Source organism: Heptranchias perlo, chromosome 1 (genome assembly GCF_035084215.1).
Source record: "Heptranchias perlo isolate sHepPer1 chromosome 1, sHepPer1.hap1, whole genome shotgun sequence".
NCBI lineage: Eukaryota > Metazoa > Chordata > Chondrichthyes > Hexanchiformes > Hexanchidae > Heptranchias > Heptranchias perlo.
This window is the reverse complement of record NC_090325.1, coordinates 4,022,499-4,037,266: the sequence shown is the minus strand read 5'-3', so window position 1 is coordinate 4,037,266 and position 14,768 is coordinate 4,022,499. Positions and strand designations below refer to the sequence as shown.

The 14,768-nt window shown below is 52.9% G+C and overlaps 1 protein-coding gene across 1 annotated transcript in view; it reads left to right on the top strand.

The window, feature by feature from the left end:
• LOC137312274 (V-type proton ATPase subunit B-like) overlaps positions 1 to 8,647 on the top strand; it is a 187,789-nt gene extending 179,142 nt beyond the window's left edge. The window contains exons 13-14 of the mRNA XM_067978900.1: positions 1,934 to 2,063; positions 8,239 to 8,647. Coding sequence (XP_067835001.1) covers positions 1,934 to 2,063; positions 8,239 to 8,402 — 294 coding nt within the window. The 3' untranslated portion in view covers positions 8,403 to 8,647. The remainder of the gene's footprint in view (positions 1 to 1,933; positions 2,064 to 8,238) is intronic.
• The last annotated feature ends 6,121 nt before the right edge of the window (positions 8,648 to 14,768 follow it).

The following is a 14,768-nucleotide window of genomic DNA, read 5'->3' as shown; positions in this document are numbered from 1 at the left end:
GATGGGATTGGGCGGAACGGGGAGATGGGATTGGGCGGAACGGTGAGATGGGATTGGGCGGAACGGTGAGATGGGATTGGGCGGAACGGTGAGATGGGAATGGGCGGAACGGTGAGATGGGATTGGCTGGAATGGGGAGATGGGATTGGGCGGAACGGTGAGATGGGATTGGGCGGAACGGTGAGATGGGAATGGATGGAATGGGGAGATGGGAATGGGCGGAACGGTGAGATGGGATTGGGCGGAATGGTGAGATGGGATTGGATGGAATGGGGAGATGGAATTGGATGGAATGGGGAGATGGGATTGGGCGGAACGGTGCGATGGGATTTTGGCGGAACGGTGAGATGGGATTGGCTGGAATGGGGAGATGGGAATGGGCGGAACGGTGAGATGGGATTGGGCGGAATGGTGAGATGGGATTGGGCGGAATGGTGAGATGGGATTGGATGGAATGGGGAGATGGGATTGGATGGAATGGGGAGATGGGATTGGGCGGAACGGTGCGATGGGATTTTGGCGGAACGGTGAGATGGGATTGGCTGGAATGGGGAGATGGGAATGGGCGGAACGGTGCGATGGGATTGGGCGGAACGGTGCGATGGGATTGGATGGAATGGGGAGATGGGAATGGGCGGAACGGTGCGATGGGATTGGATGGAATGGGGAGATGGGAATGGGCGGAACGGTGCGATGGGATTGGATGGAATGGGGAGATGGGAATGGGCGGAACGGTGCGATGGGATTGGGCGGAACGGTGAGATGGGATTGGCTGGAATGGGGAGATGGGAATGGGCGGAACGGTGCGATGGGATTGGGCGGAACGGTGCGATGGGATTGGATGGAATGGGGAGATGGGAATGGGCGGAATGGTGAGATGGGATTGGATGGAATGAGGAGATGGAAATGGGCGGAACGGTGAGATGGGATTGGCTGGAATGGGGAGATGGGATTGGATGGAATGGGGAGATGGGATTGGGCGGAATGGTGCGATGGGATTGGCTGGAATGGGGAGATGGGAATGGGCGGAACGGTGCGATGGGAATGGGCGGAACGGTGAGATGGGATTGGGCGGAACAGTGAGATGGGATTGGCTGGAATGGGGAGATGGGAATGGGCGGAACAGTGAGATGGGATTGGCTGGAATGGGGAAATGGGATTGGGCGGAATGGGGAGATGGGATTGGATGGAATGGGGAGATGGGATTGGATGGAATGGGGAGATGGGATTGGGCGGAACGGTGCGATGGGAATGGGCGGAACGGTGAGATGGGATTGGCTGGAATGGGGAGATGGGAATGGGCGGAACGGTGCGATGGGATTGGGCGGAACGGTGCGATGGGATTGGATGGAACTTTGCAATGGGATTGGGCGGAACGGTGAGATGGGATTGGCTGGAATGGGGAGATGGGATTGGGCGGAACGGTGCGATGGGATTGGGCGGAATGGTGAGATGGGATTGGGCGGAATGGTGAGATGGGATTGGATGGAACTTTGCAATGGCATTGGGCGGAATGGTGAGTTGGGATCTCTCTATCTCTATCTCTCTCTCTCTATTGCTCTCTCGATCTCTCTGTCTCTCTCTCTCTCTATCTCTCTCTCTCTGTATCTCTCTATCTCTCTCTCTCTGTATCTCTCTATCTCTCTCTCTCTGTATCTCTCTATCTCTCTCTCTACCTCTCTCTCCAGCTCTCACTATCTCTCTCTCTCTAGCTCTCACTATCTCTCTCTATCTCTATCTCTCTCTGTACCTCTCTCTCTAGCTCTCACTATCTCTCTATCTCTATCTCTCACTATCTCTCTCTCTAGCTCTCACTATCTCTCTCTCTCTAGCTCTCACCATCTCTCTCTCTCGAGCTCTCACCATCTCTCTCTCTCTAGCTCTCACTATCCCTCTGTCTAACCATGTCCGTTATCACTCCTTTCTCTGACAGTACGCCTGCTATGCTATTGGGAAGGATGTTCAGGCCATGAAGGCTGTGGTTGGTGAAGAGGCCTTGACCTCTGATGACCTTCTCTACTTGGAATTCCTGCAGAAATTTGAGAAGAATTTCATCGCCCAAGGTAAGAGAACCACAAACAGGCACCAGACTCGGGAGAGGTGATGAGAAGGAGAGAGGAGCTTCGATCCTCCCAGGACTAGTGCTGTTGGGGAGGGTTTAAACTAATGTGGCAGGGGGATGGGAACCGATGCAGGAAGTCAGTGGGAAGTAAAGTGGTGACAGAAACAAAAGGCAGTAAGAGAGAGTGTACAAAACATGACCGGACAGATGGTCTGAGAAAGCAGGGCAAAGACCAAGGGAAGTCCAGATTAAACTGCATTTATTTCAATGCAAGAAGTCTGATGGGCAAGGCAGATGAACTCAGGGCATGGATGGGCACATGGGACTGGGATGTTATAGCTATTACTGAAACATGGCTAAGGGAGGGGCAGGACTGGCAGCTCAATGTTCCAGGGTACAGATGCTATAGGAAAGATAGAGCAGGAGGTAAGAGAGGAGGGGGAGTTGCGTTCTTGATTAGGGAGAACATCACAGCAGTAGTGAGAGGGGATATATCCGAGGGTTCGCCCACGGAGTCTATATGGGTAGAACTGAAAAATAAGAATGGAGAGATCACGTTGATAGGATTGTACTACAGACCTCCAAATAGTCAACGGGAAATTGAGGAGCAAATATGTAAGGAGATTACAGACAGCTGCAAGAAAAATAGGGTGGTAATAGTAGGGGACTTTAACTTTCCCAACATTGACTGGGACAGCCATAGCATTAGGGGCTTGGATGGAGAGAAATTTGTTGAGTGTATTCAGGAGGAATTTCTCATTCAGTATGTGGATGGCCCGACTAGAGAGGGGGCAAAACTTGACCTCCTCTTGGGAAATAAGGAAGGGCAGGTGACAGAAGTGTTAGTGAGGGATCACTTTGGGACCAGTGATCATAATTCCATTAGTTTTAAGATAGCTATGGAGAAGGATAGGTCTGGCCCAGAAGTTAAAATTCCAAATTGGGGAAAGGCCAGTTTTGATGGTATTAGACAGGAACTTTCAGAAGTTGATTGGGAGAGTCTGTTGGCAGGCAAAGGGACGTCTGGTAAGTGGGGGGCCTTCAAAAGTGTGTTAACCAGGGTTCAGGGTAAGCACATTCCTTATAAAGTGAAGGGCAAGGCTGGTAGAAGTAGGGAACCTTGGATGACTCGGGAGATTGAGGCCCTAGTCAGAAAGAAGAAGGAGGCATATGACATGCATAGGCAGCTGGGATCAAGTGGATCCCTTGAAGAGTATAGAGATTGCCGGAGTAGAGTTAAGAGAGAAATCAGGAGGGCAAAAAGGGGATATGAGATTGCTTTGACAGATAAGGCAAAGGTGAATCCAAAGAGCTTCTACAAATACATAAAGGGCAAAAGAGTAACTAGGGAGAGAGTAGGGCCACTTAAGGATCAACAAGGTCATCTATGTGCGGAACCACTAGAGATGGGTGAGATCCTAAATGACTATTTTGCATCGGTATTTACGGTTGAGAAAGGCATGGATGGTAGGGAACTTGGGGAAATAAATAGTGATGTCTTGAGGAGTGTACATATTACAGAGAGGGAGGTGCTGGAAGTCTTAACGCGCATCAAGGTAGATAAATCTCCGGGACCTGATGAAATGTATCCCAGGACGTTATGGGAGGTTAGGGAGGAAATTGTGGGTCCCCTAGCAGAGATATTTGCATCATCCACCGCTACAGGTGAGGTGCCTGAAGATTGGAGGGTAGCAAATGTTGTGCCTTTGTTTAAGAAGGGCGGCAGGGAAAAGCCTGGGAACTACAGACTGGTGAGCCTGACATCTGTAGTGGGTAAGTTGTTAGAGGGTATTCTGAGAGACAGGATCTACGGGCATTTGGAGAGGCAGGGACTGATTAGGAACAGTCAGCATGGTTTTGTGAGAGGAAAATCATGTCTCACAAATTTGATTGAGTTTTTTGAAGGGGTAACCAAGAAGATAGATGAGGGCTGTGCAGTAGACGTGGTCTACATGGACTTCAGCAAAACCTTTGACAAGGTACCGCATGGTAGGTTGTTACATAAGGTTAAATCTCACGGGATCCAAGGTGAGGTAGCCAATTGGATACAAAATTGGATTGACGGCAGAAGACAGAGGGTGGGTGTAGAGGGTTGTTTTTCAAACTGGATGCCTGTGTCCAGCGGTGTGCCTCAGGGATCGGTGCTGGGTCCGCTGTTATTTGTTATTTATATTAATGATTTGGATGAGAATTTAGGAGGCATGGTTAGTAAGTTTGCAGATGACACCAAGATTGGTGGCATTGTGGACAGTGAAAAAGGTTATCTCGGATTGCAACTTGATCTTGATCAATTGGGCCAGTGGGCCGATGAATGGCAGATGGAGTTTAATTTAGATAAATGTGAGGTGATGCATTTTGGTAGATCGAATCGGGCCAGGACCTACTCCGTTAATGGTAGGGCGTTGGGGAGAGTTATAGAACAAAGAGATCTAGGAATACAGGTTCATAGTTCCTTGAAAGTGGAGTCACAGGTGGATAGGGTGGTGAAGAAGGCATTCGGCATGCTTGGTTTCATTGGTCAGAACATTGAATACAGGAGTTGGGATGTCTTGTTGAAGTTGTACAAGACATTAGTAAGGCCACACTTGGAATACTGTGTACAGTTCTGGTCACCCTATTATAGAAAGGATATTATTAAACTAGAAAGAGTGCAGAAAAGATTTACTAGGATGCTACCGGGACTTGATGGTTTGACTTACAGGGAGAGGTTAGACAGACTGAGACTTTTTTCCCTGGAGAGTAGGAGGTTAAGGGGTGATCTTATAGAAGTCTATAAAATAATGAGGGGCATAGATAAGGTAGATAGTCAAAATCTTTTCCCAAAGGTAGGGGAGTCTATAACGAGGGGGCATAGATTTAAGGTGAGAGGGGAGAGATACAAAAGGGTCCAGAGGGGCAATTCTTTCACTCAAAGGGTGGTGAGTGTCTGGAACGAGCTGCCAGAGGCAGTAGTAGAGGCGGGTACAATTTTGTCTTTTAAAAAGCATTTGGACAGTTACATGGGTAAGATGGGTATAGAGGGATATGGGCCAAGTGCAGGCAATTGGGACTAGCTTAGTGGTATAAACTGGGCGACATGGACATGTTGGGCCGAAGGGCCTGTTTCCATGTTGTAACTTCTATGATTCTATGATTCTATGACTAGGCCTTGCTGCCATTGGTCAGCCTGCTCCACCATTTTGTTACCCAATGCTGCTCTTTACTCCTAATTCCTTTGGGCCTATACTCTCTGGAGTTTAGAAAAATGAGAGGTGATCTCATTGAAACATATAAGATTCTGAGGGGGCCTTGACAGGGTAGATGCTGAGAGGCTGTTTCCCCTGGCTGGAGAGTCTAGAACTAGGGGGCGTAGTCTCAGGATAAGGGGTCGGCCATTTAGGACTGAGATGAGGAGGAATTTCTTCACTCAGAGGGTTGTGAATCTTTGGAATTCTCTACCCCAGAGGGCTGTGGATGCTGAGTCGTTGAGTATATTCAAGACTGAGATCGATCGATTTTTGGACTCCAGGGGAATCAAGGGATATGGGGATCGGGCGGGAAAGTGGAGTTGAGGTTGAAGATCAACCATGATCTGATTGAATGGCGGAGCAGGATCGAGGGGCCGTACGGCCGACTCCTGCTCCTATTTCTTATATTCTTATGTTCACTTGTGATACTAAACCAGACACAAGACGATGTCCCCAGCTTCAATCACTGGATTGGACCTCTCCCAGGGCAACTGTAGAGGCTCACATCATGGACACAACGCTCATGGGCTAGTGGTTGCCAACCCTCCAGGATTGTCCTGGAGTCTCCAGGAATTAAAGATTAATCTCCCGGACATTTTCTTGGAGATAAATCATAAGTGGTTTTCAGAAAATCCCCTTTTTTAAAATTTTCTTTGAACATTTTCATTTATTGGTTCTAAAAATATTGGAGATGGGGGAGAAAGGGCTGTTGGACCGGGTGGAGTCGGGAGGTCATGTGATGAATCTCCAGGAATACGTCCAACCAGAGTTGGCAACCCAAAGGGAGAAGGGGAGTTGGGGGGGAGAAGGGAAGGGGGGAGGAGGAGAGGGGGAAAAAGGGAGTGGAAGAAGGGGTGTGGGGGGAGAAGGGGAGGGAGGGAGAAGGGGTGTGGGGGGAGAAGGGGAGGGAGGGAGAAGGGGTGTGGGGGGAGAAGGGGAGGGGAGAAGGGGAGGGGAGAAGGGGGAGGGGAGAAGGGGGAGGGGAGAAGAGAAGGGGAGTAGGAGAAAGGGAGGGGAGAAGGGGCGTGTGGGGAGAAGGGGAGGGGAAAAGGGGGAGGGGGAGAAGAGAAGGGGAGTAGGAGAAAGGGAGGGGAGAAGGGGCGTGGGGGGAGAAGGGGAGGGGAGAAGGAGGAGGGGGAGAAGGGGAGTGGAGAAGGGGGAGGGGGAGAAGAGAAGGGGAGGGGAGAAGGTGGAGGGGGAGAAGGTGGAGGGGGAGAAGGTGGAGGGGGAGAAGAGGAGGGGGAGAAGGTGGAGGGGGAGAAGAGGAGGGGGAGAAGGTGAGGGGAGATGGGGAGTTGGCGGGGTGGGGGGTGGAAATTAGCCTGGGTTTCCAATCCCAAAGCTCTGGCTGAAAAGAGCTCGTGTGGAAGATCTGGCTTTGATGTGATTCCCCCCATGGTCAAATAGCCTGCTGATGCTCATTTATTTCACTTGTTCTTGGGATGTGGGTGTCGCTGGCAGGGCTGGCTTCATTGCCTATCCCAAGGAGCCCAGAGGGGCATTAAGAGCCAATCATATCGTGTGGGGACTGGAGACAGGAGTAGCCCAGACGGGGTAAGGACGGCAGGTTCCCCTCACTGAAGGACATTCGAGAACCAGTTGGGTTTTTTACAACAATCCGACAGCTTCACGGTCACTTCTCTGGTGCCTGTCCGTAAATTACCCGATTTACTGAGTTCAGTTTCACAAAATTATCATTTGGGATTTGACCTCATGACCTCTGATCCAGGACCAGAAACACTAGGGTACTGAACCCCTGTGTTTTGGGGTGGAGGGGGGTGTTTGGGGGGGGAGCGAGTGTTGGGGGGGCTGATGTTTAAGGCAGGTGGCCTGATCAAGGACACAATCTTAAAATTAGATCTAGGCCGTTCAGGGGTGATGTCAGGAGGCACTTCTTCACACAAAGGGGAGTGGGAATCTGGAACACTCTCCCCAAAAAGCTGTGGATTCTGGGGGTCAATTGGAGCTTTCAAGACTGAGATCGATAGATTTTTGTTGGGTAACGAGGGATACGGAGCAAAGGCGGGTAAATGGAGTTGAGGTACAGATCATCCATGACCTAATAGAGTGGTGGAACAGGCTCGAGGGGCTGAATGGCCTCCTCCGGTTCCTGTGTAACAGGCTCGAGGGGCTGAATGGCCTCCTCCTGTTCCTGTGTAACAGACTCGAGGGGCTGAATGGCCTCCTCCTGTTCTTGTGTAACAGGCTCGAGGGGCTGAATGGCCTCCTCCTGTTCCTGTGTAACAGTCTAGAGGGGCTGAATGGCCTCCTCCTGTTCCTGTGTAACAGGATTGAGGGGCTGAATGGCCTCCTCCTGTTCCTATGTGACAGGATCGAGGGGCTGAATGGCCTCCTCCTGTTCCTGTGTAACAGGCTCGAGGGGCTGAATGGCCTCCTCCTGTTCCTGTGTAACAGGCTAGAGGGGCTGAATGGCCTCCTCCTGTTCCTGTGTAACAGGATTGAGGGGCTGAATGGCCTCCTCCTGTTCCTATATGACAGGATCGAGGGGCTGAATGGCCTCCTCCTGTTCCTATATGACAAGATCGAGGGGCTGAATGGCCTCCTCCTGTTCCTATGTGACAGGATCGAGGGGCTGAATGGCCTCCTCCTGTTCCTATGTGACAGGATCGAGGGGCTGAATGGCCTCCTCCTGTTCCTATGTGACAGGCTCGAGGGGCTGAATGGCCTCCTCCTGTTCCTATGTGACAGGCTCGAGGGGCTGAATGGCCTCCTCCTGTTCCTATGTGACAGGCTCGAGGGGCTGAATGGCCTCCTCCTGTTCCTATGTGACAGGCTCGAGGGGCTGAATGGCCTCCTCCTGTTCCTATGTGACAGGCTCGAGGGGCTGAATGGCCTCCTCCTGTTCCTATGTGACAGGCTCGAGGGGCTGAATGGCCTCCTCCTGTTCCTATACCCCCCCCCCCCCATTCACTGCGTTTTCTGTTTCAGGTCCGTATGAGAACAGGACGATCTTTGACTCTCTCGACATTGGGTGGCAGCTGCTGCGTATTTTCCCCAAGGAGATGCTGAAGCGTATCCCAGCAAACATTGTCTCGGAATATTATCCCAGAGAGTCTCGGGAGAACAAGGAGGAGACTGGGACACACATGTGAGCAGCTCTGTCCCCCTCCCTCCCCCAACACGATTCCCGCACAAAACGATAAAGGGAAAGTCTCGCCCCCAAACCCTTCCGATGGAGGGTCATCGAGCTCAAACGTTAACTCTGTCCCTCTCTCCACAGGCGCCGCCTCACCTCGCCTCGCCTCGCCTCACCTCGCCTCGCCTCGCCTCTCCTCGCCTCGCCTCGCCTCACCTCACCTCGCCTCGCCTCACCTCGCCTCGCCTCGCCTCACCTCTCCTCTCCTCGCCTCTCCTCGCCTCACCTCTCCTCGCCTCGCCTCGCCTCGCCTCTCCTCGCCTCGCCTCGCCTCGCCTCACCTCGCCTCGCCTCACCTCACCTCGCCTCGCCTCACCTCACCTCTCCTCGCCTCGCCTCGCCTCGCCTCGCCTCTCCTCGCCTCGCCTCGCCTCACCTCACCTCGCCTCGCCTCACCTCGCCTCGCCTCGCCTCGCCTCGCCTCTCCTCGCCTCTCCTCGCCTCACCTCTCCTCGCCTCTCCTCGCCTCGCCTCTCCTCGCCTCGCCTCACCTCTCCTCGCCTCGCCTCGCCTCGCCTCGCCTCACCTCTCCTCGCCTCGCCTCGCCTCACCTCTCCTCGCCTCGCCTCGCCTCGCCTCGCCTCTCCTCACCTCGCCTCTCCTCACCTCACCTCGCCTCACCTCGCCTCACCTCACCTCGCCTCAACTCGCCTCGCCTCTCCTCACCTCTCCTCGCCTCACCTCTCCTCGCCTCACCTCGCCTCACCTCGCCTCTCCTCGCCTCTCCTCGCCTCGCCTCGCCTCACCTCGCCTCGCCTCTCCTCACCTCTCCTCGCCTCACCTCTCCTCGCCTCACCTCGCCTCACCTCGCCTCTCCTCACCTCGCCTCGCCTCTCCTCACCTCACCTCGCCTCACCTCGCCTCACCTCACCTGCTGAGTGTTTCCAGCATTTTCTGTTCTTTTATTTCCTTTAGATTGTGACGTGTGACAGATCCCAGAGAGGTGGAGGCTCACGTCCACATCCTCCCCAGGCCAATCAGCCAGGACGCAGGATGGGGAGTGGAGTGGGACGGTGATGAGAGGGGGAAGGGAGAGGGGGAGAGGGGTGGGGAGGGAGAGGGTGAGAGGGGAGGGGAGGGGAGGGGAGGGGGAAGGGGAAGGAGAGAGGGAAAGAGAGAGGGAGGGGGAGGGGTGGAGAGGGGGAGGGTCGGGGAGAGAGGAGAGGGAAGGGAGGGAGAGAGGGAAAGGGAAAGGGAGGGAGTGCGGAGGGGGAAGGGGTGGGGAGGGGAGAGGGGGCAGCAAAGGGGGGAGGGGGTGGAGAGAGGGAAAGGGAGAGGGAGGGGGAGGGGTGGAGAGGAGGAGGGGAAGGGGAGAGAGGAGAGGGAAGGGAGGGAGAGAAGGAAAGGGAGGGGAAGGGGTGGGGGGAGGGGGTGCGGAGGGGGAAGGGGTGAGGTGGGGAGAGGGGGCAGGAAAGGGGAGAGGGGGAGGGGGTGGAGAGAGGGAAAGGGAGAGGGAGGGGGAGGGGTGGAGAGGGGGAGGGGAAGGGGAGAGAGAGGGAGGGTCAGGGAGAGAGGAGAGGGAAGGGAGGGAGAGAGGGAAAGGGAGGGGAAGGGGTGGGGGAGGGGGTGCGGAGGGGGAAGGGGTGGGGAGGGCAGAGGGGGCAGGAAGGGGGAGAGGGGGAGGGGGTGGAGAGAGGCCGAAGGGGGAGAGGGGGAGGGAAGAGGAGGGGCCAGAATCCATTGAGTCATCCATGGGACTGGAGCATAAATTCGACCCTCAGGAATCTGAAATCCCGAGCACTCCCGCAGTGTAAACATGAGGAAGGTTTTAATGGAGGGACCACGGCTTCTGATCTAACTTCAGCCGCCTCCCCCTCTGTGGTCAGTGGGCTGTTCCACTGATGACGTCACCTGTTGACCTCAGCACCTCGCGGAGTGGAGCAGTTCACCTGAGGAGAGGGAGAGCAAACGTTCAGTGTCCTTTGTGACCAGTCACCTGCTGCTCTCGGGGTGCGAGACCGTTATCGTGGGCCTCAGGGCGACGGCCTGGGGGGAGGAGACTGCGGCCCGAGCCCCAGCCCACTGCCGAGCCCCTCTCTTGGACTGGCTGCTGGAAAGGGGACGTGGGGCATCGCACGCCTGAGTTTATTAACGTTTTCTGATTTGGCCTTTACGACCGTTGGGAAATTCTCTTCCCTCTCCTAAAAGATGTAACAGGAGCGAGGGAAAAACAAGGGACCCAGACCCTCCCCCAACATGGCACAGTGGGTTAGACTGGCCCTGAGACGGTGGTGGCGGGCTTTCTTCTTGAATTGCTGGTAGCGGGTTTGATAGAACCAAACGGTCACTTCAGGGGGGCAGTTAAGAGTCAATCACACTGATGTGGGGACTGGAGTCACCTATAGGCCCAGACCGGGTGAGGACGGCAGGTTTCCTTCCCTAAAGGACATTAGTGAACCAGTTGGGTTTTTAACCACAATCCGACAGCTCCACGGTCACTGTTACTGAGACCGGCTGTTTATTATTTCCACGTTTTTTCTATATACTAAATTCAAATTCTCAAATGACTATGGTAGGATTTAAACTCACATTCCTTGAGATTATTAGACCAAACCTCTGGATTACTATCCAGGCCAATGATTGAGCTACACCCCAATAAGATGCCTCTTATCTCTTTGCCTGCCTCAATCCATCCATTATACAGGGGGTCGTTAATCCGACAGGTTTTAATATCTGAATATATTTTACTTGAATTTTTTTTGTTGTAAATCAGTCTCGAATGAAGCAAAGCTTTGTGTTGTAATTGAAATCGTTCTCGATTTGATGCCTGTTAATGTTTTGTTTTTGATTGGTGCTCTGTCCCTTTAAAAAAAACAATAAACCACTTCACTGACCTGCTCTTGTCTCTGTGGTGCTGGATTCAGGAACGCAGGAACCCATGCAGTCCCATCGTACACTGCAGTAACTCATATCTTTATGTTTTATTAAGTTGTTGCTGAGATTGTCCCCGGGGAAATGCTCAGGAAAATGATTGATCACTCGCTTTAAATCTCACCAACAAACTGCGTCCTAACTAGAGAGTTTCACACTGGTATCTCCTTTTAAAGGGGAAGTCTCTCCATCGGGATCCCATTCAAGGAGAGATCTCTCCATCGGGACCCCATTCAAGGAGGGATCTCTCCATCGGGACCCCATTTAAGGAGAGATCTCTCCATCGGGATCCCATTCAAGGAGAGATCTCTCCATCGGGACCCCATTCAAGGAGAGATCTCTCCATCGGGACCCCATTCAAGGAGGGATCGCTCCATCGGGACCCCATTCAAGGAGGGATCTCTCCATCGGGACCCCATTTATAGGGTAAATCCCTCCATCGGGACCCCATTCAAGGAGGGATCTCTCCATCGGGACTCCATTTAAGGAGAGATCTCTCCATCGGGACCCCATTCAAGGAGGGATCTCTCCATCGGGACCCCATTTATAGGGTAAATCTCTCCATCGGGACCCCATTTATAGGGTAAATCTCTCCATCGGGACCCCATTCAAGGAGGGATCTCTCCATCGGGACCCCATTCAAGGAGGGATCTCTCCATCGGGACCCCATTCAAGGAGGGATCTCTCCATCGGGACCCCATTCAAGGAGAGATCTCTCCATCGGGACCCCATTCAAGGAGAGATCTCTCCATCGGGACCCCATTCAAGGAGGGATCTCTCCATCGGGACCCCATTCAAGGAGGGATCTCTCCATCGGGACCCCATTCAAGGAGGGATCTCTCCATCGGGACCCCATTTATAGGGTAAATCCCTCCATCGGGACCCCATTCAAGGAGGGATCTCTCCATCGGGACCCCATTCAAGGAGGGATCTCTCCATCGGGACCCCATTTAAAGGGTAAATCCCTCCATCAGGCCTCACTGGGACCGACGATGTGATCCCCAGTTGCATAATGCCGAGGCCTCTGCCGTTAGTTTCCTGCACACTGCTAGGCCTCATAAACATACAGCCTGTCCATTCCCCGCCCGGAAGGAGTGGGAAAGGGGCGGAAAGCGGCTACTGGAAAATCCGTCCTCCCGCCGGCACTTAGGTAAGTGTGTCTTTGTTGCCTCTAGACTGGTCCCCTGGCCGGCCTCCCATCTCCCACCCTCCGTAACCTTGAGCTCATCCAAAACTCTGCTGCCCGTATCCTAACTCGCACCAAGTCCCGTTCACCTATCACCCCCTGTGCTCACTGACCTACATTGGCTCCCAGTCCGGGAACGCCTCGATTTTAAAATTCTCATCCTTGTTTTCAAATCCCTCCATGACCTCGCCCCTCCCTATCTCTGTAACCTCCTCCAGCCCTACAACCCTCCGAGATCTCTGCGCTCCTCCAATTCTGGCCACTTGCGCATCCCCGATTTTAATCGCTCCACCATTGGCGGCCGTGCCTTCAGCTGCCTGGGCCCTAAGCTCTGGAATTCCCTCCCTAAACCTCTCAGCCCCTCTCTCCTCCTTTAAGACGCTCCTTAAAAGTTATCTCTTTGACCAAACTTTTTAGTCCTGTCCTAATATCTCTTTCTGTGGCTCGGTGCCAAATTTTGTTTGATAATCGCTCCTGTGAAGCGCCTTGGGATGTTTTACTACGTTAAAGGCGCTATATAAATGCGGGTTACTGTTGATGTTTGGTTTCTGCCGGGCAGGGAGGGTTAAAATCCCTCCCGTAACATAGTAATTTGGGGTTGTTCCGGGTGAGTGGGTGACGGTGTGAATCGGAATCTCCCGGGCCTCATTCAAATCTGGCCGGCCATTCCGGGCAGGAGTGCAATGGAACACTGCAGGATCCGGAGAGGGAGGCCCCTCACCGAGACCAGGGGAACGGCGGTATTGGCTCCCCGGGGAGTCCCTTCAAGGGGGTCCAGCGATTGGAAAAGGGGGGCAGGGCGGGGGATGAGTCCGCAACAGGGTGGGTGTCTAAGCTTCCCTTGTGTGGTGGGGTCTTCATCGGGCCTCTTCGGACCCCCACACCCCGCCCCCTCCTGCCGCCCCTGGGTCTCCAGTTCCCCGCTGGGTTGGACCTGGTGGGAAACTCGCGGTGGATTCCAGCTCAGGCCCTGCCGGGTTAAAATTGCAACCGGCTCCCACTGCAGATGTAACTTTGGCCGGATGTCCTTACTGCCTGCTCAGCTTAAAATCCCAAATGATCAGCTCCAGACCGGGTCAGTGACCCAGGCGATTTTAACTGCCCACCCGCACGGTTTCTGCCTGGAGTCCAGGGTTAAAATCAGGCAGGAGAAGAGCTTCAGCCCATCTAACCCAACAAACTATGGTAATCCCTTGGCGCATTACTAATAATCCAATTTATTGATCAGGGCAAAGGAACAAAAGAAGGATTTAAGATATAGATCAGCCATGATCCAATTGAATGACGGAGAAGGCTTGAGGGGCTGAATGGCCTCCTCCTGTTCCTATGTAACAGGCTTGAGGGGCTGAATGGCCTCCTCCTGTTCCTATGTAAAAAGCTTGAGGGGCTGAAATGGCCTCCTCCTGTTCCTGTGACCAGCACACCACAGGCCCTGCAGTTAGAAAGCACATGGCCTAATCCTTCGCACCGAAGAGGTAATAGCCATGATGTGGAGATGTCGGTGATGGACTGGGGTGGACAAATGTAAGGAATCTTACAACACCAGGTTATAGTCCAACAGTTTTATTTTAAAATCACAAGCTTTCGGAGGCTTTCTCCTTCGTCAGGTGAGTGAGTGACGAAGGAGATAATCACTCACTCACCTGACGAAGGAGATAATCTCCGAAAGCTTGTGCTTTTAAAATAAAATTGTTGGACTATAACCTGGTGTTGTAAGATTCCTTACATCCGAAGAGGTAAGACATTGCTTGAGTTCCTGAGCGGTGATACTTCTGTGTGAACTCAGTTAAAATGATCAACACAACTATTTCACTTCCTTTTTCTCCAAACACTCGTTCCCCACTTCCTCATATGTCACATGATCCTTGGGGTGTCTGTGGTTATATCGACATGAAGATCTGAAAAGAAGGAAGAAGATAGAAAGATAGAAAGAAGAATTGCATTTATATAGCGCCTTTCACAACCTCAGGATGTCCCAAAGCGCTTTACAGTCAATGAAGTACTTTTGAAGAGCAATCACTGTAGTAATGTAGGAAACGCAGCAGCCAATTTGCACACAGCAAGATCCCACAAACAGCAATGAGATAATGAGCAGATCGTCTGTTTTCAGTGATGGTTATTGAGGGATAAATATTGGCCAGGACACCGGGGAGAACTCCCCTGCTCCTCTTCAAATAGTGGCCATTAGTTCTTTTACGAGGATTAAAAGGAATAGGTGTGAGCTGTGCTCAGTGTTAGCACTCTCGCCTCAGAGTCTGAGGGCTG